This window comes from Malania oleifera, chromosome 10 (genome assembly GCF_029873635.1).
Source record: "Malania oleifera isolate guangnan ecotype guangnan chromosome 10, ASM2987363v1, whole genome shotgun sequence".
Classification (NCBI taxonomy): domain Eukaryota; kingdom Viridiplantae; phylum Streptophyta; class Magnoliopsida; order Santalales; family Ximeniaceae; genus Malania; species Malania oleifera.
The window spans coordinates 48643316-48669105 of NC_080426.1; the positions used below are offsets into that span (position 1 = coordinate 48643316).

General features: G+C 36.3%; 2 protein-coding genes across 2 annotated transcripts; one reads left to right on the forward strand and one right to left on the reverse strand.

Annotated features, from left to right (window-relative positions):
- Positions 1-6909: 6909 nt before the first annotated feature.
- On the forward strand, positions 6910-8788 carry LOC131166883 (WRKY transcription factor 22). The gene is made up of 3 exons (XM_058125500.1): positions 6910-7566; positions 7698-7808; positions 7922-8788. Exons 1-3 carry the CDS (start codon positions 7100-7102, stop codon positions 8430-8432), a joined length of 1089 nt encoding a protein of 362 aa, XP_057981483.1. The 5' UTR covers positions 6910-7099; the 3' UTR covers positions 8433-8788.
- A 3160-nt stretch (positions 8789-11948) lies between these two features.
- LOC131166923 (pentatricopeptide repeat-containing protein At3g61520, mitochondrial) lies at positions 11949-14994 on the reverse strand. The gene is made up of 2 exons (XM_058125568.1): positions 12652-14994; positions 11949-12541 (listed from the first exon to the last, which is right to left on the reverse strand). Exon 1 carries the CDS (start codon positions 14966-14968, stop codon positions 12653-12655), a length of 2316 nt encoding a protein of 771 aa, XP_057981551.1. The 5' UTR covers positions 14969-14994; the 3' UTR covers positions 11949-12541; position 12652.
- Positions 14995-25790: the final 10796 nt, after the last annotated feature.

Below are 25790 nucleotides of genomic sequence, written 5' to 3' on the forward strand. Positions count from 1 at the left end.
AGACACATGTATGACACATGCATATTTAATAAATATTTTTAGATAAAAGTGACCTGGAAGATTATAACAAATAAGTTTTATTATATAAAATATTAATTTATCATAAGGTTTGACAAAAAAAACACCTACTTTCTTTAAGATTGTAAAATTTTCAATGACCTATCATGAGGTGTGGGAAAAATGATATCGACTTTCTTTAATATTTCAAGAATTTTATAGACCTTGCCTTCAGATTTGCTAAAAAGATGTATGCCTCTCTTATATTTGACAAGAAAAGACAAGACCGCCCCCACGGGCATGGTACGGTGGAAAGGCATTAGAAAATAAGAAGGAGCATCGGGGGTTCAAATTTAGGTAAATACACTCACGGAACCAATGGTACCTGTGGATGGTGAGAGTTTACTCTGTGAGTCAGCGGGGACCATGGATGGTAATGGAGATGTGTCCCGGGAGTCGGGTTGGCCGAACATCCAACTGATGCACAGAAGTCGTGTCCACATTCCGGACTTTACCCTAATTAGCAAGACCTAGGGGCGGAGGATGCTAATTCGTAGGTTTGGTGTCACACCAAGGGGTCCGAAGGGTTCGTTGGTGGCTGGAGTTCCCATGTAATAAAAAAAAAAAAAAAAAAAGGCAAGACCAAGAAGGAATATGGAGTGTACAAGAAATCAAATATTAACTGTGTAATTTTTTACAAAAAAAAAAAAAGTGATTCATGTCTTTTTACCAAATTTCATTTGATGTTTGTGAGATTCTTGGAACTTCAGAAAAAAAATTTGTGTATTTTCACCAAACATTCGGGAAGCTAAGTATTTTTTCTCCTAAAATGTGTCCTATGGCATTGGTGAAAAAATCTATTTATCGCATATTCTCAACCTACTTATTTTGTTCTCTATAAATTTCCTTTTAAAGAATAAAGCTATTCATCAACCAAAAAACATATTAAAGCGGAATAATTTTATTTATTTTCTTTTCACACAAAAATTTAATACGAAAAGAAAAAATAAATTAAGAATTACCAATTGCAATTATCAACATAATAGAATACAAGTAAAAGAATTTTATGCAAATATTGAAGGTTCTAACAATTATATAACAAAACAAAATGCATTTAGTTTCAAAAATCTAAAATAACAACCAACATCATAACTCAATTCAAAAAATCCATGTGTAAAAGAACCAAAAAGAAAACCAAATATCATAAATAATAACGAAAATTCTTCATATTTGGTATATCTTTTCTAAGTTGTTTAGGATGTTTATATGTAACATGTTCTTTATAAGTGCAATTTTTGTCAAAAATATTATCATTTACACGGTGCTAATCTATTAGATTTAACTGCCATTGCTAGTCGAAAGGTTTTTTTTTTCAACTAAATAAATAATTAAAGAATTTTAATATTACTTCTAAAAGTTAAGGGGTATGTTTGTAAATTGAATAATATGATAGATATAGTTTAGATACTATAAGTGTATTTTCCCCAAAAGTTTATTGCATCAAACATGAAATAGAATAGTAATGAACATTCTTATGTTCAAATTTGGGGATAATGATTTTTTTTTTCTATTCAATATTATGAACTAATAATATTTTTGAATTGACATCAATACTCTTCATAAATTGTCAAGTTCATATACTATGATAATTTCTATTCTTATAAATAGAGATTTTGAGACCAAATGTACCTTAATTCTCTAAATTATTTTTGCCCATGTTCTATCTTTAATCTCATACATTGGTTTGTGAAACGAAATAAAAAAGAGTTCAAAATAATTACTTTACAAGAATATAATAACTAACAAAATAAAGTTAGTATTATTCAAACAGCATGAACTAAGCGTGATGTCAACATTTTATAATTATTCCATATTCTTAACTAACTTAATTTTTTTTAATAAAAAATTAAAAAATAATTATTGCCAACTGTCTTAAAAAACTATGTAACATGCGTGTTGCGCATGCTTTATACAAGCTAGTTGTTAATTTTAACATAATTTACACGCTAAATTATTATTATTATTATTATTATTATTATTATTATTATTATTATTGTAAAAGTTTTTCAATGATGGAGAAGCACATTTGTCTAACAAAATTTTCGAATATATAATTTTTATAAATCGACCCCATCTACAAAGAATGAATGTCGTCACTCTATTCTTTTAGTTTCACAATAGCAAAAATGTTGGAATTGGTATGATCCTAAGAGGGGGTGAATTGGGATTTAAAAATATTTTGACTAAATTAAACATCTCGCCGATTCATCACGAATCATATCTCATTCAATGTACACGTGTGTATGTAAAAATAAGTGAACAATGAATGTAGACATACACGAGTGTAGCATATCTCATTTAAATTAAATATATGCATGCAAATAGATATATCAGAGAATAAAGGACCGTACACATATGAAAATTAAAGGTGAGAAAATTTAAATGAGATAGAGAGAGAGAGCGACACAAAATTTGTTATCGAGGTTCGGCCAAACTAGCCTATGTCCCCGCCTTGGGCATACCCCTCAAGGATTACACTATCCCTACTCACTTAAACATGTAAAGTATAAGTCATTACAACATCTCCTTATGGGGTGAGGTAAATCTCAGCTCAATTACTAGGTTGGGCCCAACTAATCTCCCTTATGGGGTAGAGATACCCCAATTCAATTACTAGTTGAAACCATCCGATCTCACTTATGGGGCTGAAACTCTCCAGTTCAATTAACGGGCTGAATCTAACCGATACATGAAAACATTTTTTGTACATAATAAAACGCTTCTAAATATAAGCATTGATGTACACATTAAAAGCTCAAATACATGCACTCTTTTATGATATGAGTTAAGTTCAGTAGAGTAAGAGTGCTTATCTAAATAATTAATGCACAAATAAAATATATAAAACTATCAAAATGATTATCATGTTTTCCAACAAAAATTTTAACAGATAAAAATATTTGGAGAATCTAGAGTTTAAATTCAAGAAAAATATTTGTGCAATAAATAATTTCTTCCAAAAAATATTTATCATGAAAATAATCAGGAGAAACTCAAACAATACTCTTAAGAATGATTTTCAAAAATAAATACTAAATGAGAGTATATGCATGTGAGATGATAAAATAAGTGTCCAAATAAAAATACTCTCTTCAAAAATGATTTTTGAAATAAATGAATGAAAGAGAGTTAGAGAGATTTGTTTGAAAAAAATTGCCCCAAAGAAATGATTTTAGCGATAAAAATTAGTTTCAGGGAACTTTGATTAACAAAAGTTTAGAGAGAATTTTAAGTTAATCAAAGTTACTAATCTAAACTTATGAAGGGGTATATATAAATTTTCTGAAAATTATGACCGTTGAGAACATAGAAGGAATTTTGAAAAACGATTAATGAAGTTTAATTAAAATTAACATCCGTTTATCATGATAAAAAATTTGACAACCCAAGAGGTTCGGTTGACTAGGGTCAAAGGCCGATCGACCAACTTGTGTAAATTTGAGTTTTAAAATAAGGTTTGGTTGACTAGAGAAGTGTGATGGTCAACCATCTCTGGGCGATTCTGAACCCTTCGTGGGTTCAATTGGCCAAGACAAAAGGCCGATTGACCATCTATAAGATTTGGTCGACCAAGGCAATTTTAAATTATATGGTCGGTTGACTAAGGCAGGTGGAAAAGTAAATTTTTATGGTTCGGTCGACCAAGGAAGGTTAATTCAAAATAGGGTCGGTCGATTAAGCTATGGTCAACATTTTGACTCCAAGCAAACAATGATTTGATCGACCGAGCTTATTAAAGCTCAAACTGGTTGGTCGACTAAGGGCACTAACAATTAATATTTGCCCAAAAAATCCAAACATCGGTCGACTAAAGTTGTAAGCCCTAATTTGATCATAAAGCTATTCTAAAAATTTTGTATGATGATAATCTTTTTAGAAAAAGGTTTTTGGTGAAATGTTAGGAGTCCTATGGTCAACTTATGGTCATTTGAGCATTTCAAACATATCATGCAGATGTATGCATTATTACAAATCAAATTAATGATAAAAACTTAAATGCATATACAATAGAAAAATAAATGTTTTCGTCTTTGCTCTTCAAGATTTCATGGAAAGCGCCTGAGTGTATAGTCTTTGCATCCCTTATGGCTTCCAGTTTCCTCTTTTGTGTGTGCATACTAAATTATGATCCTGTTCAAAATACGAGACACACACATGAGACACTTGTGTTTGTCAATATTAAAATAGATATCAGAATCGAAAAGCCAACAAAAGAGAATGCAAAATTTTCTATTAATGGGCCCAAAATATTTGTCATAATATATTTATATTTATTTATATACACATCTTTACACCATAACATAAAGCAAATGCAAGAAAAAGAAAATTAAATTAAATTATAATTTTATAACGTGATCAAACAAACAAAAGTATATATGTCTTTTAACAAGTATATACGTATTCAAATAGATTTAAATTTAATATTAATATTTTGTCATTTATTTATTAATTTATTTGCTAAGTCGGGCGGGGAGAGGGAGAAACCTCACACACACATTGCACATTTATACGACCAAGAATGAGCAAAGAGCGCAACAAGTACATCACATTCTCAAAGTTGACAATTTTTGGACGGATACAACTTCGACTCCTTCCCATCCAATGTTCAAAACCACCGAATGAAAAGGAGTTTTTTTGGAAAAAAAAAAAAAAAGAGGTACTTGTTTGAATAAGTACTTATTTAAAAGTAGTTTGAAGTTATTTACTATAAGTACTTTATCAGATAATTATTTTTTCTCAAAAAAATAATTTTTCAAAAAAAAAGTTAATTTTCCTAAAAAAAATATAGTTTAAAAAAGTACTTTCTAAAATAAGTAATCACTTACGTTTAAACCAAATACTGTTTATACAAATATTTAATTTAAGTACTTTTTGTAATAAGTACTCATGTTTTAAGTTGTTTCAAATGCGAGCTTCCACTCGTTGTTTTATTTTATTTTATGCTAAGTCAAGGAGGGGGTGGGGGAAATTTGACATCGGTTTAAAGTGGCATAGGTTTTTCCATGTATAACTTCATATCAAACGTAAATTGACTAAAAATTTTTAAAAGAGAGAGAGAGAGAGAGAGAGAGAGAGAGAGAGAGCCTCCCACTCAAAACCTTGGTTCGGCCACCACAATCAATGCCCGATTCCAAAAACAATACTCCTAATCAACGCTTTCCGCGTTAAACAAATCTATATATATTATATTGCTCACATCTAAAATTTTTGACATCATCAAAATTTCTAGTAACATGAATCAGAATTTAATTGTCGTTTTTTAAAAAGATTTATGCGAGGATCACGCTTGGAGGCGCATGCATTAACCCTTGAAACAATGAAAATGTCCCATTATTAACTTTTTACACTTAAATATTGCGAGCGATTCGAGCATTAAACCCGAAGCACATTTGCTCGAGAATTTTCTCGTCAAACCGTCCAGTGGGACCCATTTCATCATGTGTGTGGTTACATGTGTAACGCAAGCCTTGTCATCATGAGGTACATCAACAATTTGAAATTGAAATTTGAACTTCATCCCTATCCCCATCTGAATTACCAAAAACATATACAACACAACCCATACTGCTATTCCATCCCTTTGCCTATGATTGATGCCCACATTTGTTAATGGTAAAGATCAAATCATATCCCAATTGTTACATTATAGGACACTGAGGTGCACCCCTTGTAATGAGTTGCTACCAATTTTAATAGAAAAAATTTACCATCAATGGAGAGGGTCCCAATATCCCATGCCAAGAGAGTTGATTTGGCCCATCAATATGCCCCCATCTAGGGCTTAATACTAGCTCCTCTTTTTTTTTGGTTGACAACCCACATTGGCAATTTTCAACAAATGATGGATGCATAAAATTTACGCGTCTCGAATAAAATATTGTATATTTTTAATTTTGGAAATAAATATATTAATATTTTATTAAAGAAATATCTTCTAAATTTACGGGTTTGGTTCCTCTTTTGTGAGAGAATGGAGATGCAGGAAAAATTCTTCGGTGTATGCTATCTGATTGACAAACATCCTTTACAGGGTTTTATGGTTAAATCATTATTAATTTTATATAATAATTATAATTATACTTTTACTTTGTTGAAAATGTGCTATCATTTTGACATTTGATTTTTTAAAAGGAATGCATGTCAACCAATCGATTCTTCTCTAGAATCTCTACACGGTTCCATTAGAGGGGGGGTCCTCATTGCTATTTTCATATTGATTTCGATAAACATTTTTATTATTTGACTATTTTGAGAATTACAAATAATCTTTTTAAAAAAAAATGTGGACAGTTTAATTATTCTTATTTAAATAAAAAGATCAAACATTTTATTAAAAATAATGGCTTGGCTTGCTACTGTTTGTTCAATTTAAATTCATAAAAATAGGATTTACTTAGACAAGATTAAAAAAAAAAAAAAGTAGTTAAGTAAGGACCACTCCCTGTAATTTCTCCTTTTCACCCAACATTTTCTCATCCTATCGATGGAAGACGGAACAACACGCGCTCCAACCAGCGCGTTTCGCGGGGTGGTGCTTTGATAGGGGCGCCCATTTAGCTGCCTGTCTGGTTTCCACTTTTTGTTTTTTCTTTTCTAATTTTTAATTTTTTTATATTTTTTATTAATAATATTATCTCTCTCTTGTCGGTAAAACTCACGAGTATCAACTTCGAGAGAGAGAGAGTGTGTATGTAGACTTTTTGCCAAAGTCCATTGCCCCTTTGACATTGTCACAGGTCAACCAAAAAGCAATCGCAGTTTCCCATTATCCCCCCCCCTCTCTCTCTCTCTCTCTCTCTCTCTCTCTCCTCTCGCCCTCTCTAGATTTGCGCGCTTTCTCTCTCTACAAGTATATAAATAATTGCATTCCTATCATCTACACCCCCCTCTCAATCTCTCTCTCTCCCCACCCTACTAAAGTCAGCGCCTTCTTTTGTCCTTTCTCTCTCTCTCTGGGGTATTCTCGAGCAGCGGCAGCGGCAGGGAGACCAATCTACAGGTTGCAGAGCTTGTCGATCGAGGAAGCTAGGGAATCCGAGAGATGGACGACGATTGGGATTTGCATGCGGTGGTGAGGGGCTGCTCCGCCAATAACGCGGCTGCGACGACTGCGAGCGCGGCCGTTGTGGCGGCGGATCTCCGCCCTAGGGCTTGGTTCCCGGCTTTCGGAGCGGAACAAGATAGCCGGTTCGTCTCGTTTCCGGACCCCTTTGAAGCAAGATTGAACGCCGTTGAAGAATTGCAAGAACTCTGCAAGCCCTTCTTCACCAAATCTCAGCCGCCTCTGTCCCCGCAGAACATCTCCTTCTCGCCCCCTCCACTCATTAGTCTCGGAGCTTTGAAAGATCAAACACCACCGCTGGCACCGCCTCCGCCACCACCACCGCCGCAATTGCAAAAGCAGCGGCCCAAGCAGTTCAATGTTGCCCCCGGAACTACTGCTATTTCCACATCTGCTGCTTCAACTACCCATTCATCTCATCAGAGCAGTAATCGCCCAAAAAGAAGGTGAAAATATCTTTTAATTTTTGCAATTTTCAAGGCAAAAATTCGTCAGCTGGCGAATACCCGTTTCTTAAAATTAGCTCTTTAATTTTGATTTAGAGATTTCTCTAATTTTGTTTACATTTTTTGAACAGGAAGAACCAACTAAAGAAGGTTTGCCATATCCCAGCTGAAGGTTTGTCCTCAGACGTGTGGGCATGGCGAAAATACGGGCAAAAACCCATCAAAGGGTCTCCATATCCGAGGTGGGTCTCTATTAATGTTATCATTTTTCTCATATATCTCTTCAGTTTCATATGCAAGATCCATTTTTTAGATCCGAATGAGCTTGTTGGCTTACTCGGTACGTTTGGAACAGGGGCTATTACAGATGTAGCAGCTCAAAGGGGTGCTTAGCCCGGAAACAAGTGGAGCGGAACAAATCCGACCCGGGAATGTTCATAGTCACATACACCGCGGAGCACAACCACCCAGTCCCCACCCACCGGAACTCTCTCGCCGGCAGCACCCGCCAGAAGCCCCTTACGCCCCAAACGGCGACCGCTGGCTCCGGCTCTGGCTCCGGAGATGGAGACCCCGCCAAGGCCGCTGCGAGCAAACCCTCTTGCTCTTCCCCTGGGAGCCTATCTAACACGACGTCGCCATTGACGGTGAAGACTGACGCCAGAGTTGTAGAAGAAGATTTGGGGGAAGACGAGGAGGACGAGGAGTTGGGTCTCTCGGATATGGTGATGGACGATGATTTCTTCACGGGTTTGGAAGAACTCGCTAGCCCCGCCACCGGAGATTGCTTTCCTGATCACTTTGCCTCTAACTTTCCCCTTCCGTGGTTAGCCAGCAGCGCCGCAACTGCCGCCAGTGGTAGCTGACTCGCCGGAAACTGACAGCTGACATGGATTTATGCTTTTTTGTTTTCCCTAATCAATACACCATCTTTTTCTCGCATAGAAACAGAGTTTAGACGAATTGTTAGAATCTCCACCAAAACAGCCCAATTTGTGTCATTGCCGCCGCAGGCGGAGCCACCGCGACCGCCACAACCGCCGTGACCGAGTCTTAAAAAGAGAAATCCCCCTGTTTCTGGAAGTAAAGTAATAAAAGTAGGTTTGTTAGTAATCAATCATGGCAATCATGGTCCTTTTGTTTGCCTTTTATGTTGTTTAATTATTATGATGATATATGTAGTTTGAGCCTCATTAATTTCACATTGATTTTTGATATTTAAGATCGAAGTGCAAATTTATTTCCGGATATATATATGTATGTATATATATATATATGTATGTATATATATATATATATATATATGTATGTATGTATCCCCTTAATTCTTGCCCTCATAGAGTACACAGCTCATCCATACAACTCATATGCACAACTATTAATGGATATAATGTATTTTTTATTATTTAAAAAGAAAATGTAATATACATATATATATATATATATAATTGTGTGTGCATATAATTATTTATATACATATTTATATATATAAATGTATACAGGCTCTCTTAGTTATTTTTATTTTTATACATCATGGCATTTGTCTTAAGAGATCGAATTAGGAAGTTATAACCTATGCTGGAATTTTTAAATTTTCCAACATGGTTATGTGAAAAAAAATTAAGTGTTTATCATTAATAGATAAGCTTTTAAGTTTGTAAATTTTATAGGACTAAGGTTTAAGAGTAATATGTAGTCTAAAAGTGATATTCTAGGTCAGTATGTATATAATAGTAGATCGGAATAGGTGAAATTAAAGGACATTATGTGAATATTACTATACGTACACGTCAAGAAATAATCACAAGAGACTATCTAATGGTAGAAAATGACAAAAGAAAATTCTTTATATGATATGTGGAAATTTGTTACACACCACATGTTTAACATATTTTATTTTGACAAATTTTAATTGTTGAATAATTATTTTTCTTGTTCTTCAGAATATGTTAGCTTATGTCACGCATGTTCTCATGCTCGTCATTGACTTTTTTTTTTTTATTTTTAGTGACAAGAAAAATGAAAGTAAAAATAGAAAAAAAAAAAAGAGAATAAAGGCGAGTAGAAATGGTGGAAGAAGTGGGAAAGAAAGAAAAAAAAAAAAAAAAAAAAAAAAAAGAAAAAGAAAGTGAGAACATAGGTGGACACCAGAGAAGGTGAGCAAGAGGGTAGTTAAAAAGTAATTCTCGGACTTTTTTAAAATAATGTTTATGTATTTTGCATTTTAAAAAAAATAAAATTAAATGTAATTATGTGGTTCTAAATCAAATTATATATTTAGAATTGAAAAGTATGTTGGAAAACTTGTGATGTATTATCCCAATCACATGTAGCGTGTGAAATGTCAACATAGGCATGTGAAATCTAGAATATTGGGATTATTGATGAAATTTGAAAATTTTGACAAATGTTCAAGTGCACCATCTAAGGTTTTTTTATTTATTATTATTAATATCTTCTTTATTCGCTGGAAGCCACTATATAGTGGGAGGTAATCCATCACGAACCTCATACTCATTCTTTATTCTCTCATAAGATTTGAACTCGAACCTCCAACATCAAAGTAATAATGTTTAACTATTGGGATGTTCTATAAAGGATTCAACCGAGTTCAGTTAATACCTATAGATGATATGTCTACAAATAATGACAAACCTCGAATTAAATTAATAGATGACAAACTAGTATTCAAAGGCTGATATCAATACTCATCAGTGATATAAAATTACGACGAGTCGTCGTAATGAGCATGGACCACGATCCTACCTCATATAATGCAATTATGGGAAGTAATGTTATGGAGATGGAGGAATGAAGCAACACTAAGTGTATTGTTTGGTTCAATGGTTTGAAAATTTGGAGATTGCAGTAAGCATTTTTACCTTCTCATAGTTTAAGTATTAATAATTCTTAGCAGTTATTTATTACAAGATGTGTTTTCATCTAAATTGATATTTTTGTTGAAGTATTTTAAATCTTACTTTTAGCCAACTTCCTATAAGACATATAGGAGATTCTTGACTTGGTAGAAGCGTCACACCCTCACTTTTCTTCATTACATCAAACCTTTTGTCCTTGTATTCTTCGTTTTTTTACACCTCAACTTTTCAGCTAAGTCAAATAATTAATAGGTTATTTAAGACCACTTTGGGTCTCTCATGCCTTTTCCTCATTTATGATTGCAAGGGTAGTGATTGATCAATTGGTTCTTAATACAATAATCAAAGTTCGTTATAGACAAACTTCTGCATTGACAAGTTTATATCATTTGTAAGAACAAAACTACTTCTTGAAAGTAGAATACCAACGAGCTTATCGCAAATTATTAAGAAATTAAGTGTAACTAGGAAAGAGCTTGGGATAGGTAGAAGAACATTAAACTCATAAAAGTCCTAAAAATATTTGACCAAATTGGAACAACCAATAAAATTTGTTAAGGAATTTATCTCAAGTATGAAAAATTTACTGGAGTGTTGAGCCTAAAATGGGTTGAAGAGCATTGAGTGGTAGAACCCCCAAATGAATTCAACCTAATTTTGTTGAAAAGGATTGAGCCAAGTAGAATTCTCAAAGCCACTTAGGTTGAACATCTTTGGAAATTTTACTTGGTGGAATGCCATTGACCTCATTTAGCTCACCGTCATTAAGCCTGTTAAAATTTTCAAAGACACTTAACCTAACTCAGAAAAATCCTCATGTTAAGCCTAGAATGGATGTAATGCACAGAACTTAGAATTTGAAGGCATGAGAAATCATAACAGTAACTAGCTCAAAAAAGGATGAAGGGTGCTGAGCGTGATCCAACCTGAAGGTGTGAAAACTCCCAATGGCAACTGACCTAGAAAAGAAGAAGAAGAAGAAGAAGAAGAAGATCTTTCACCAAAGCCTATCATGTAAGTAAGTTTATAAGCCTATCATGTAAGTAAGTATATTTTTTTAATTCTAAATAAAAGTTCCAAACTGATAAGGACCACAAGTTATCTTTGTTTTTATTTTTATTTTTTAATTTTGTTTGTTTACTCAAGTTTTCCTTAATATCATAAATTTCTAAAAAAAAATGTGAAAAAAAATCCTTAAAATGAAGTCATTTTATAGTCAACGAAAGAATCAAAATACAAGTTATTGATGAGAAGGAAAATTGATAACAAGTCCAAATGCTAGATTGCTAATTGGAAAAATAAATAGAACATAACATAAGGAATGAAAACGGCAAGAGGTTCAAATATTGTAATGTCATCTGCAGAAATTAAAAGGCAAGGAACCAAAGCAACATCACTCTCAAATGTTAAGGGTAGAATGTGCACTTCTGCCAAAAGGGGAAAAAGTGCTGTGAGGAATTACTCTAGCTTTTAGGTTTTGTAACATCGTAATGACAAAGAATATAACCAAATCTCCCAAAACTTCTCCAATGATATAAATTAAACTGCATAGTTTTCAGTTTTTACATCAACAAATTGGAGCTCTGGTAAATAATTGCCGCCCCTGCAGTGGACCCTATATGAGAGACTGCCCATAAACAGCTACGTCTAAGCATTTGTTCCTCCATTCAGAAAATTTCCCTTTTTCCATAATAGATCATCAATCATAATCACAGGCTGTCCATACACAGCTCCAATGAACAACTGTTTCAAACATTTGCTCCATCATTCATTCAAAAATTCTCTCCTAACTTTTTTCTTACATCGGAGGGTGATGTACATGTAAAATGGAACCATCCTCTGTTTTGGAATTAGCTTGCTAGGAATTACATATTGCAGATTTGCAGGGGGACGCAACTATTCCATATTTTCCATCTTGATCATGTTAACGCAGCATTAAACAGAATCAAAATGAACAGAAAACTCAACATCCATCGCATTGAGTTCATACCGCGCCTTGTGAGATGCATTATGCAACGAATCAACCAGTTCATTCTTCACTTATGGCTTATGGGTCTTTATTTAATTATTTCACCGGGATGCATGTGGAAGTGTTTCTGCCAGGACACCAACAAAGTTAACTCTTCTCTCAGTTCAGTTATAATTTAGCACCAGTTTTGAGATTGTCCAAACCATAAAGTAAACATTGTTAAGTATCAATACCCACCTCATTGCAACAATCCCGTGACCTCGTACCCTTCAACAAATCTTTTCAATTTTCCAGTTTCACCCACTGCAGACAACCATTCGGTAAGAATCTCCATGGTTACATAATCGGGATTACAAGCCCCTTCGTTCATTCTATCCATCAGTTCAAATGCTTTTTCCAACCAATTTTTCTCATGAAGGCTCTTGAAGATTGCATTATATGTGGTGGTATTTGGCTTCACTGCCTTGACTTTCATATCTTCCAAAAGAGAGAGTGCTGTTTCCACATCATTATTCTTGCAAAGAGTGTTGATTAGAGTGTTGTATATTACAGTGTTGGGTGGAACCCTAGAGGTAGAACTCATTTCTCTGAAAATTTTCATGGCTTCATCAAGTTTTCCACTTAAGCAGTATGCATTAATCAGTGCTCCGTAAGTGACAACAGTCGGTGCAACACCTTCATTAATCATATTTCTCATCATTTTATGGGCGGTTGTGAAATCCCCAGCTTTGCTGAAATAGGAAATCAAAATGTTGTATGTCACACTATCGGGTCTTAATCCAGCATCCTCCATTTCCTTGAGCATTTTATAGGCTTTATCCAATTTATTCTTCTTGCAGGACCCACTAATCAGAATATTGTAGCTCACAGTGTCCAGGCAGAACCCAGCCTCCTTCATCTTTGATGCAATAAAGCATGCATCTTCCACTCTTCCAGCTCGTGTCAACCCAGCGATCAAGGTATGATATACAATAGCATCTGAACGGGTTCCAGCCTTTAACATTTCATCGAACAACTCCATTGCTTTATTGATATTGTTGACATTGCAGAAGGCCCTAATTAACGATGTGTAAGTGACAGCATTTCCTTTCAAATCCTGGCTTTGCATTTCTCTGAAGAACTCAATTGCACTATTAATTCTCCCATGCCTGCACATACCGTCAACTAAAGTGTTAAGGGTTAATATATTTGGCGAAACCCCTTCCTCATTCATCTGGTCAAACAACTCTTGAGACCTCTCAATTTCACCAGCTTTGCAGAACCCATCAATCAGGCAGTTGTAGGTAACAGTATTAGGGGCGCAGCCTTGCTGCAATCTCATCCTTTCCATCAAGACCATACCTTCCTCACGCCTACCCACTTTGCAGAGTCCATCAATCAAAGTATTATAAATAACTGCATCTGCTTCAACAGAAACCCCATTATCTTCTAATCCCCCACTCATCTTTTCAAACACTGCCAAAGCCTCGTCAACCCTCCGAAATTTGCAAAGATGATTGATTAGAATCCCAAAAGTGACAGCATCCGGGTAAATATCCATTTCCTTCATCTCTGCCAAAAGCGAGTTCATTCTCTGATAATCTGCATCCCTCCGCATCCCAACCAAAAGTGCATTGCAAGAATGAGCTTCAACAGGGCCCCCAATCTTCATAACAGCGTGTAACACATCCCAAGCACATCCTGTCTTGCGAATTCTGCAAAGGTTATTGATCAACTGAGTAAGCCGCCTTGAATCTGGGAAAACACCTCGCTCACCGAGTTTCGAAACCAATCCAACAATTTCTTCCTCGCCAACGCCACTACCCAATTTATCTATCTTCGATAACGCCCCAAAAATGATATGCCCGGTATGCTCATCAGGGGAAAACTCCGCATTCGGTTGAAGCATTTCGTCGAGCACATGAAGCGCATCCTCAAAACGCCCTGCTCTCAAAAAGGTCCGAATCAACACATTGCGAATATACCTGTTTCTAAGAGATGGATCAATCTCATTATACACAATGTGTGCCTCATCAACCTGTCCGGCCCGTCCAAAGAATTCGATAAGAAGAGACGCAGAGTTGATCGTAAGAGGAACATTATGCTGCTTCGCCACTGTGAGGAGCTCCAAAAGCTTCTTTTGCGAGTTGGATTCTTGGCTAGCAAGATCAAAAATGGCTTGAAACGCAGAGGATAGAGACGGTAAATCCGGCGAAGACTGAGAATCGGTTTGCAGCCATTCGAAGAACTTGAGGGCTTTGGCAGCGGAGCCCAGGCGGCGGGTGACCAAGGAGATACAACGAGGGGAGGGGTGGGGTTCGGAGAAGAGAAGTCTTCGGAGCTCGGTAACATTCCAATCGTTATCTGTGGCTTGGAGTAGGTCTAGTACTTGGGAAACCACTGCTTCCTCGTCTACTCTTGTTTTTGCTGGTTCTGTTTCTGCTGTTGTTGGTGTCGCGGAACGATCAGTCTCATTAGAGAAACGACGAACGTTTGAGAAACGACTGGGGCAGGCTTGGGGTTTAAGCAGTCGGAGTAGTTTTGCTTGTTTGGATGCTGCGAAAGTGAGCATCATTATGTGGGAAAAACTGTGAGGATTTGATCGAAAGATATGTTCTTGTACCGAAGTTGAGGCGGAGGAGGGGAGGCACGAAGAGGGAGGGGAGTTTTTTACGGAAATGTTAAGAAAAAAAATAATAACACAAATATAGTGGGAATGAACAAAAAATACAAAAATGTATCCAACCCAATTGAATTTTCAAAAATCGGTTTGGGTTTTAAAAAAATAAAAAAATAAATAAAAAGCTTGCACAGAAATTTGAGCATGAAAAAATAAAAATAAAAAACTGAGAACCGACTTTTGAAAAATTGATTCTTGACACGCATCACACAGACACACAAAAAGCTTCTGCTCCCTACATCCTTGCATGCATGTTACGAGCTAAGCTTGTTCATGATATTATGCTTGCTTGTGACCACTTGTCTCGTGTGCTTGGGATTAGTTTCCATCATGTAAATACTAGTGTAGGGTTATTTTCTATTAGTAGTTTCTTTGTATACCAAATAAGACAGTATGACTCTTCGGTCACTTTAATATTTCCTAGTATCAGGATGATAATTACATGAAAATCTCTTTAGGGGATGGTGAGTATTCATCAGTCATTGTCAAACTTACTAACTATCGTTAACATGTTTTGTAAAGACCCGAAAATTATGCTATATATATTTTCATATAAAGTAAGTTTGCTCTGAAATCACAACTGTAGCGCCCCGAATTCAGTGGGGGCCTAGAGTGCTAATATTTCGTAGATAATTTAAACATACAACTAACAGAAGCAAAATATTCTTTTACAACCATGCATACTAGAGTACTACCTCTCAACCTTAACATCAACATTTCCTCAAAACATATTAGAACCCTGAATAACCAAAACAACTAGATATATAAACAAAATATTGTCCCAACACTACTCACTCTTAGCTAGTTCGTCTAGGTCTCGCCCTGAAGCTCCTAGACTCGATTTCCTGTAAGTCCTGAAAATTTGATATATTTATTAGTGTGACACACTTTTTAGTAAGACGGAATAAATTATTGTTAGTGTGTGACTAACATGAGTTTTAGTGAAATCAGACACCTCACTTACTTTATCTGGAAAATTTGGTATTTGTATAATATCACTCATACCTATATAGTTGGAAATATACATTTTCTTCATAATATAACTCAGTTTCATACATAATATCGTTTACATAAATTCACATATATGCATAGAAGAAACCCCCTTTTGGGCAAACAATATCATCATATATAAACCCTCATGATCGGATTGTGCGGTCCAAAGACTAGACCTAGCCCTGGTTGGCCTACCACTAGACTAAGTCAAACCTTATGTATGTAAGTCTGATTTGCCTACCCAGCTTGGTCTAGACTCCAGGGGGGTACACAACCCTTCCATGGCCAAATCGACTTTTCATTACCAACACTTCTATCCAGAACAATGTGGTTGCACTATCTCAAATACTACCTACGGTATCATGCTTTCATCACAACTGGTCCTCAGGGTGCTTAAACCATATAATGCAGTTTAAGTAATAAATCTGTAATAAAATTCTCATTTTCATATTTCAGTATAACTATCAAATCAAATTCGGCACTCAGTCATCATATCAAACCCGGCTCTCAGTCGTCATATCTCATTTCACAAAATCCACCACATTTCTAGTATTTCCATCAAATAGTTCAAATCACATTTTCACGATAATATCACAAAAAGACTCAGATTCAATTATGCAATAAAATATGATTGAATCTCATGCCACACGATTTATTCAATAATTATAATTATATAAACTACTAGAAAACAAGCTATTTTATACCCAATATCTGTTTTACCGAAAATATCGATTTAATTATCTCCACCATTTATTTAACTGAAAATATGTATTTAAAGGAAAAACGAAGATAACCAACTCTACTCACTTTAATTCTTTACAAAATACGCATAATAAATTAAACCAATAATTTTAACTGGTCATATCATTCAGAAAATCTACTACAATAATTCAGAAATCAAATATATTAATTCAATCGGTTCAACTTTAAAATAACAATTATTATAAAATCCTTAGGCTCGCAAACACTAATTTAATTAACTCGTAATAATAATAATAATCCAAAATCTAATACCCATATGCCAGAATATTTAGAAAATGAGTATAAAATTCCTGTAATCTCATATTACAATTTAATCTTTATAAAATTCCTAACATAATTTATTCCTCTTATCTCACCTCAAGAGTGATGCCTATGATGCTCCTACGATAAATCCACTTCGGTTAAAATGTTGGTGACTGGAAATGGAACCCAGTGATATTTTCCATTCTTCGATCGACCGAGAATCAGGGAAGAAATTGAGGAGAGAGAGTGAGAGCTTGAGGAGAGAGAGAGATGAGAGAGTAAGAGAGTGAGAGGAAGCTCTCTGTTTCTTCCTTAATCCTGAAGGAAGTTAGATTCATATATATATATATATATAATATTATTATATTATATTAATATATTATTATATTATATTATATTATTAAATTAATAATAATTAATTCATTAATAATTTTATTTTATTTTATTTGCTAATCAACATTCTTTCCATTTAAAAACCAAGCGCTTACCTAAACAGTCAAACTCATCTAACTAGTGTTCGGCCTCGTTAGATAGGTGTGGGTACTTTTGATGTATTTCCTTCTCTAATATCTCGAATAACCCAATATATCTATGACTCAGTCTACCTTTCTTCCCAAATCTTATAACTCCTATCATTGGCGCAATTTTCAAGAATACGTTATCTTTTACACCAAACTCCAGCTTCCAACGACAAGTATCTGCATAACTTTTCTGTCGACTCTGAGCTGCCTTGATTTTGCCTCGGATCAATTTGATTTTCTCAGATGTTTCTTGAATCAATTTTGGCCCTAAAATCTATCGTTCACTAACCTTGTCCCAATACAACGGAGATCGACACCTTTGACCATACAACGCTTCATATGATGCCATCTCGATACTAGCCTAATAACTGTTATTGTAGGCGAATTCTACCAACGGCAAAAATTGGACCCAACTACCTCCAAAATCCAATGCACAAGCCCTCAGCATATCCTTTAAGATCTGAACCGTTCGCTTTGACTGTCCGTAAGTTTGTGGGTGAAATGTAATACTGAAAGTAAGTTGAGATCCAAAAACTTCCTGCAAACTTTTCCAGAACCGAGAGGTGAACCGTAGATTTTGATCTGAAACAGTGGACACAGGCACACCTGGGATTCTAACTATCACCTGCACATAAAGTTCTGCTAGCCTATTTATAGAGTAACTGACTTTGATCGGAAAAAAATGCATAGTCTTTGTCAGCCGATCCATAATTACCTAGATGACATTCTGTCCATGCAACGCTGACGGTAACCCCTTGACAAAGTCTATGGAGATGTGCTCCCACTTCCACTTAGGAATGTGAAGTGGTTGCAGTGGTCCCGATGGTCTCTGATATTCCGCTTTCACTGGCTAGCATATCATATACTGTTCCACAAATCGAGCAATCTCCCTCTTCATATTGTTCCACTAGAAGGATTCTTGCAGATCTCTATACATCTTTGTTCTCCATAGACGTACGGTATAAAGAAAGCGATGAGCCTCCTCCAGAATCACCCTTTTTATCTTTGTGTCGTTAGGTACATATAGTCTGGTGTGAAATCTGAGAACCCCATCATTTGAGATATTGAAATCTATTTGTTGCCCACTCCATACTTTCTCCACAATTTTCACCAATTCTGCATCTTTTATCTGAGTAGCTTTAATCATTCCCTACAAGGTTGGCTAGATTACCAGACTTGTGATAAACGACGAGTGATTCCCTTCCATCATTTCCATACCAAAGCTCTCCAGGTCCATCCTAATATGATGTTGGGCCACTACTGTTGAAACTGACGCATCCACTAACTTCCGACTCAAAGCATCAACTACCACATTAGCTTTCCATATGTAAAAACTAATGCTGCAGTCATAGTCTTTTATGAGTTCAAGTCATATTCTCTATCTCATATTCAAATCCTTTTGTGTGAAAATATATTTAAGGCTTTTATGATTTGTGAAAATTTCACACCTTTCACCATACAAATAGTGCATCCAGACTTTTAATACAAAGATCAGCGCTACCAACTCCAAGTCGTGGGTAGGATATTTCTTCTCATACTCCTTGAGTTGCTGAAAAACATATGCAGTAACCTTTCCTTGTTGCATCAGTACGCACCCGAGCCCTTTTTGAGATGCATCACTGTAGATTACAAAACCCCTTTCTCCTGAAGGGATTGTCAGCACTGGCACAGTGATCAGTCGCTGTTTTAACTCCTAAAAACTCTGCTCACACTTATTTGTCCACTCATATCTCATATTATTCCTGGTCAACTTTGTCAGAGGACCTGATAACTTGGAGAAACCCTCCACAAATCAGAGGTAGTATCCTGCCAATCCCAAGAAACTCCTGACCTCGTGGACATTTTTCAGTCTAGTCTAGTCCACCATAGCCTTTATCTTGCTCAGATCCACAGAAATATCATCCCTAGGTATCACGTGCCCCGGGATGCCACTTGTTCCAGCTAGAACTCACATATCTTATATTTGGCATACAGTCTCCTTTCCCTTAACACTTGAAGCGCTATCCTCAGATGATCCTCGTGCTCTTCGGGACTCTTTGAATACACCAATATGTCGTCAATAAATACCACTACGAACTGATCCATGTACTAATGGAAGACCCTATTCATCAAGTCCATGAATACAACCGAAACATTGATTAGTCCGAATGATATAACCAAAAATTCATAATGGCCATACTTGGTCTGGAAAGCAGTCTTCGGTACATCCTCTGATTTAACTTTCACCTGATGATACCAGGATCGAAGATTGATTTTCAAGAAAACCTGCGTTCCCTAGAGTTGGTCAAATAGATCATCAATACGAGGTAACAGGTACTTATTCTTTATCGTAACTTTATTTATCTCCCGATAGTCGATGCACATCCTCATTGAACCATCTTTCTTTTTAACAAATAACACCGGTGCGCCCCACAAAGATACACTGGGCCCGACGAACCCCTTATCCAACAACTTTTGCATTTGTTCTTTTAATTCTCTCAACTTTGCTAGAGCCATCCTATACGGAGCCTTAGAGATCGGCACCGTTCCCGGAGATAGATCAATGTCAAACTCCATCTCACGCTCAGGAGGTAATCCCGACAAATCCTCCGAAAATATGTTAGGAAACTTTTTTACTATCAGAATATCCTTCAGCTTAACTTCCTTCTCTGGTGTTTCTTTTACCCAAGCTAGGTACCCCTGGCACCCATTCAAGAGTAACCTTTTAGCTCACATGGCTGACAAAATCGATGGCGAGGCGGGTACACATGACCCCAAAGATCTAAAATCCTGCTCTTATGGAGGTCTAAACACCACCTCTTTCTTGTAGCAGTCGATACTGGTATAATCGGAAGCTAGCCAGTCCATCCCCAAAATCACCTCAAATTCATGCGTGTTAAGAACAACAAGATTAGTAGGCAACGTCTTCCCCTGAATACTGATCAAAAAATTTTCAAGTATCCTTCTACATGTTACCATGGTCTTTGTCAGTGTAGCCACTGATAAATTGATGCCTAGTGGCTGAGCCTCCATCCCATACAATTTAATGAACTCCCAAGCCACGAATGACTATGTTGCCCCTAAATTAAACAACACAATAGCTTTATGAAAAAAAAAAAAAAAAAGTACCCGTCACCATGTCGTCGGCGTCCTCAACATCTCTTGATATAAGTAAATACACTCGCGCCAGGGCAGTACCCCTCTGGTAGTCACCTCGGGGTGCTTGATTATGTCCCCAGAATTGATGAGGTGCTAGCGCATCATTGAACGGTGCATGACAATCTCGTGCTATGTGTCCAGGTCTACCACATCGGTAACAGCCAGCTGATCTACCCCTACCACATCGGTAACAGCCAGCTGATCTACCCCGACACTCACCCAAATGCCTCTGATGACACCTGGGGCAAGGAAGGCGTGATTGAGTTCCTTGAGGAGCTTGGGGTCCCACCTCATATCGCTGAACCACGTAGTCACTAAGCCTCCTCCATGTACTCTGACTGGTGCCGGTCTGAAACCCATGAGGCAAGGGTCTCTTCCTCTGGTTCATTACCCCCTCACACTCATGTATACTGGCCTCCACCACCATGGCCTTGTCCACCAGCTTAGAGAAACTAAGGGTCTACAATGCCACCACCTGCGTACATATTCCCTGCCTCAGACCTCTCTCAAATCTCTACGCCTTCTTCGGCTTATCTGGGACCATGTACTGAGTGAAGCAAGATAGAACTATGAACTTGGCTACGTATTACTATACAGTCAAGTGCCCCTATGTCAGATTGAGGAAATCCTCCGCCTTAACTTCCCTAATTGAAGCAGAGAAATATCTGTTGAAGAAGATCCCTAAAAAATGGCTCAAAGTGATACCTGCAACTCCTGGCCTTTGTTCCTCCGCTAGCTTCACTGCTCTCCACCATTGCTTAGCCTTCCCAACCAACTTGAAAGTAGCGTACTACACCCTCTGCTCATTGGTGCAATGTAGAATAGCCAAAAGTTCCTTAATCTCTTGAACCTAATCCTCAACTATGATCAAGTCTGCTTCTTCTGCAAATGTTGGCGGACAAATATAGGTAAATTGCTTGATAGTGCATCCTGATCTACCTGTAGGTGATTCTGTCCTCTAGGGTCTTGCCGAATTTCCTTCCTAATTTGCCGAGCTAAATCTCACAAAACCATCGAGGTATCTACATCCTTCTCACTAGAAGTATCCACATTATTATTACCTTTGACGTCTACACCTTTATCCCTGGGATCCATCCTGAAAATAGAGTAAAGAATAGTTTCTTAGAATCCTATTGCTAGGACCCAACCAGTACAACAAATTAGGTAAAACTATAGAATTCCCTACATTCTCATACTGAAATACTTAGACTTCCCTGATATACTTTTCTCGAACAAATAAATCATCTGACCTCCAACTCCCCAATCCAAGGGTCAGCCTTACTGCTCAGTAACAAAACCGTCAATGCTTTTCCATGATTTTTCTAAGACTGTCGCCTCATAAAAACCATAGAAGATCGTCAAGGGAATTATGCATCCAGGCTACAAGAAAAACCTTAACATCTTAGGTACTCTGATCCACTATCCCCCCTTTACCTGACCCACTTTACTTTACCTAGGCCACCTTTTTCCTACTCTTATCATCACTTATTCCTATACTCTGGTAGTGTAATTCCTCTAGAGTCTACAGAACCTAACAACCTAGGCTCTGATACCACAACTGTAACGACCTAAAAATTATGTTATATATTTTATTTTTTTCCATATAAAATAAGTCTACTCTGAAATCATAACTGTAGCGCCCCGAACTCAGTGGGCCCCAGAGTTCTAATATTTCACAGATAATTTAAACATACAACCAATGGAAGCAAAATATACTTTTACAACCATGCATACAAGAGTACTACCTCTCAACCTTAATATCAACATTTCCCCAAAACATATTACAACCCTGAATAACCAAAACAACTAGATATAAACAAAATATTGTCCCGCCTTAAAGCTCCTAGACTCAATTTTTTGTAGGTCTTGAAAATTTGATATATTTATTAGAGTGACACACTTCTCAGTAAGATGGAATAAATTATTGTCAATGTGTGGCTAACATGAGTTTTAGTGAAATCAGACACCTCACTTAATTTACTTTATCTAGAAAATATGGTATTTGCATAATATCACTCACTCCTATATAATTGGAAATATACATTTTCTCGTAATATAATTCAGTTCCATACATAATATCATTTACATAAATTCACATATATGCATAGCAGAAACCCCTTCTTGGACAAACAACATCATCATGTATAAACCCCTATGATCGGATTGTGCGGTCCTAAGACTGGACCTAGCCCTGACTAGCCTATCACCAGACTAAGCCAAATCTCATGTCTACAAGTCCGATTTGCCTACCTAGCCTGGTCTAGACTCTAGGGGGGTACACAACCCTTCCGTGGTCAAGTCGACTTTTCATTACCAACACTTCTATACAGAACAGTGTGGTTGCACTATCTCAAATACTAGTTACAGTACCGCGCTCTCATCACAATTGGTCCTCATGGTTCTTAAACCATATAATGTAATTTAAGTAATAGAGCCCGCCTCTCCAAGTGATACCCCTCACTCGGTCACTCCTTCAATTAGGATAGAGTAATCACCTCTCCAAGTGATGCTCCACGCTTGGTCAACGATCCAAACACCTTGAATTTTCCAAGAACTACAAAAGATATGAAGTAAACACTATATACAAGAACACTCTCAAAACAGAGTAGATTGCACTGTGTACTTCAAGAATTTAAATATCAAGATGAAATAGAATTTAAGATCAAGTAAAGAGATCACCAAGGGTTCTTTAGTGATTGAGAAAACTCAATATTAGAACTATAGGTTGTTGATTCAGTAGCAATTCAGATGACTCCTCCCAGCAAGAGTATGAGTAATAAAGAACTTTGAGAGAGATTGAGAGTTTGAATACAATAATACTGTGTGATTGTTTTGGTTATTAATTTCTTGGGTTAGGGGATTATTTATAGACTTTTTAGGATTAGTTTCTTTGTTCTCTAAGTTACTTGGAGTGTCCACCAAGTGTTTATAACGTTCATATTTGAAAAACTAATTTTTAAAATTTCCCATTAAAGTTTAAAATTTAAAATCCCGTGGAGTTAGTCGGTTGGACAGGCGACTGGGTAGTTCATTTCATAGAGTTAGTCGGCTCGATAGGTGGCTAAGGATTTTTTGTTTGCCAAAAATTAAATTCTGTAAAATGTCAGTTGGCTGAATCAACCACGTTCAAAATAGTCAGTCAGCTGCGTTTGTCAGTCGGCTGACTGATCTCAGTTCAAACTGTCAGTTAGCTGAGCAGGTTTATTCATTCTTGGTGTTTGTCAGTCGGCTGGCCAATCTTAGTGTGTTATGGTCAGTCGCCTGACTAGTCCATTTTCTGAAAAACTTTTTATTTTTATTTTTAAACCTTTTGTTATTTGAAAGACTTAAATGTGACTTGTCAAAAACATTTTCAAGGGCTTTTCAAAAATGGTCTCTAAGTCTATGATGCATCCTAATGAGCTTCAAAAATATTTCAAAAGATATTTAAAATATGAAGCACTTACTTAAAGACTTTTAGGACTTTGGACATTCTTGGCACTTGAATCTTCAAGCTTGTCTTTTAAGCTCTCTCACTTTGCTTTTCTTTAGCTCTCTTGCTTTGCTTTTCTTTGGCTCTCCTGTTTTCAAGTTTTAAGCTTTTAGCACATTCTCTTTCACATCCACACTCTCATGATCTTCAAGTTACCACATTCTCTTTATCATCCACACTCTCATGATCTTCAAGCTTTAATAGATATCATCTTTGCATCCATGCTTTAATTCATCTTTGTGATAATGTATTCTTATTCTTAAATCCTGAAATATCATTACTCAACAAAATATGTTAAGTTTCACTTGTTTGTTAGCATCAAAACAGGATGTTAACCCTTGTAAGGCCAACACCTTCATTATGGGATTTGGAAAGATTTGGTAAGTGACCATGGCACCAAATAATGCTGAGAGAATTAGCATGCTAGAAGCACAGGCTAAGGCAACAACCAACACTGTGGTCGCAGAGGTGACCTAGATGAGGGAACTTGTTGATGAAGTGATGGGATCACAAAAGCATCAAGTAAATTTAATATGCGACATGCTAGAGGACTTTTGCTATACAATGAAAATTTTGCAATCGTGGATGGTTGATCTGGATGCAAAGATGAATCTGATGGTTCTTGTTATGGGGAACTCCAACACTTGAGGAGTTAGCAAGACCAAGGTACTAGAACCCATGACATATGGGGGAGTCCGTGATGCCAAGGAGTTAGAGAATTTTTTGTTTGATGGGGAGCAATACTTTCGTGTTGTGAGGATGACCTCAGAGTAGGCAACGGTGGATACTGCGACCATGTACTTAGTTGGTGATGCTAAATTGTGGTGGCGTACCAAGTATAAAGAAATTGAAAATGGAAGCTGTGTAGTGGATAGTTAGGCAGAATTGAAGAGAGAACTCAAGGCCCAATTCTTTCCCGAGAATGTTCAATATAATGTAAGGAAAAAACTGAAAGACCTCAAGCATATTAGGTCAATCAGGGAATACGTGAAATAATTTTTTGCTTTGATGTTGGATATTCGGGACATGTCAAAGAAGGACAAGTTGTTCTATTTTCTTGAGGGGATGAAAGTGTGGGCAGGGAAAGAACTTCATAGGCAAAGAGTTCAAGACTTGTCTACTGCATAAGCTGCTGCAGAACACTTGACTAACTACTCTAGTGATAATACCGCTTTGTCCAAAGGGTTTGGCGAAGAGGGAAACAATGGAAAGTCTTTCATGAAAGGCAAACCCAAGAGTGGGGGAGATGACTATAAGGCATCAACCTCAAAAGAAGCTTCGTCGTCTATAGGAATTAGTACCTCTAATGGAAAGGGGAAAATTTCACGTTTCTTGTGTTGTGATGACCCCAAAAATATTTAGGTGTAGTGATTCCCAAAAACAAATAAAATAAATAAATAAATAAATAAAATTAAATCAAATCAAATCAAATTAATTAATTAATTAAATTAAATAAATAATAATTATTAATTATATAATATAATATAATATATTAAATAATAATATAAAAAAATATAATATTATAATATATATAACTTAACCTAACCTGAAGGATTTCAATCCTTCAGGTTCAGACACAAAATATTGT

Bases quoted from the DNA above. Each gene is read 5' to 3' on its own strand.
- LOC131166883 (XM_058125500.1), top strand. From the start codon at position 7,100: ATGGACGACGATTGGGATTTGCATGCGGTGGTGAGGGGCTGCTCCGCC. The intron at 7,567-7,697 runs GTGAAAATATCT...TTTTTTGAACAG, and splicing joins AGTAATCGCCCAAAAAGAAG to GAAGAACCAACTAAAGAAGG. The intron at 7,809-7,921 runs GTGGGTCTCTAT...CGTTTGGAACAG, and splicing joins AAAGGGTCTCCATATCCGAG to GGGCTATTACAGATGTAGCA.
- LOC131166923 (XM_058125568.1), bottom strand. From the start codon at position 14,968: ATGATGCTCACTTTCGCAGCATCCAAACAAGCAAAACTACTCCGACTG.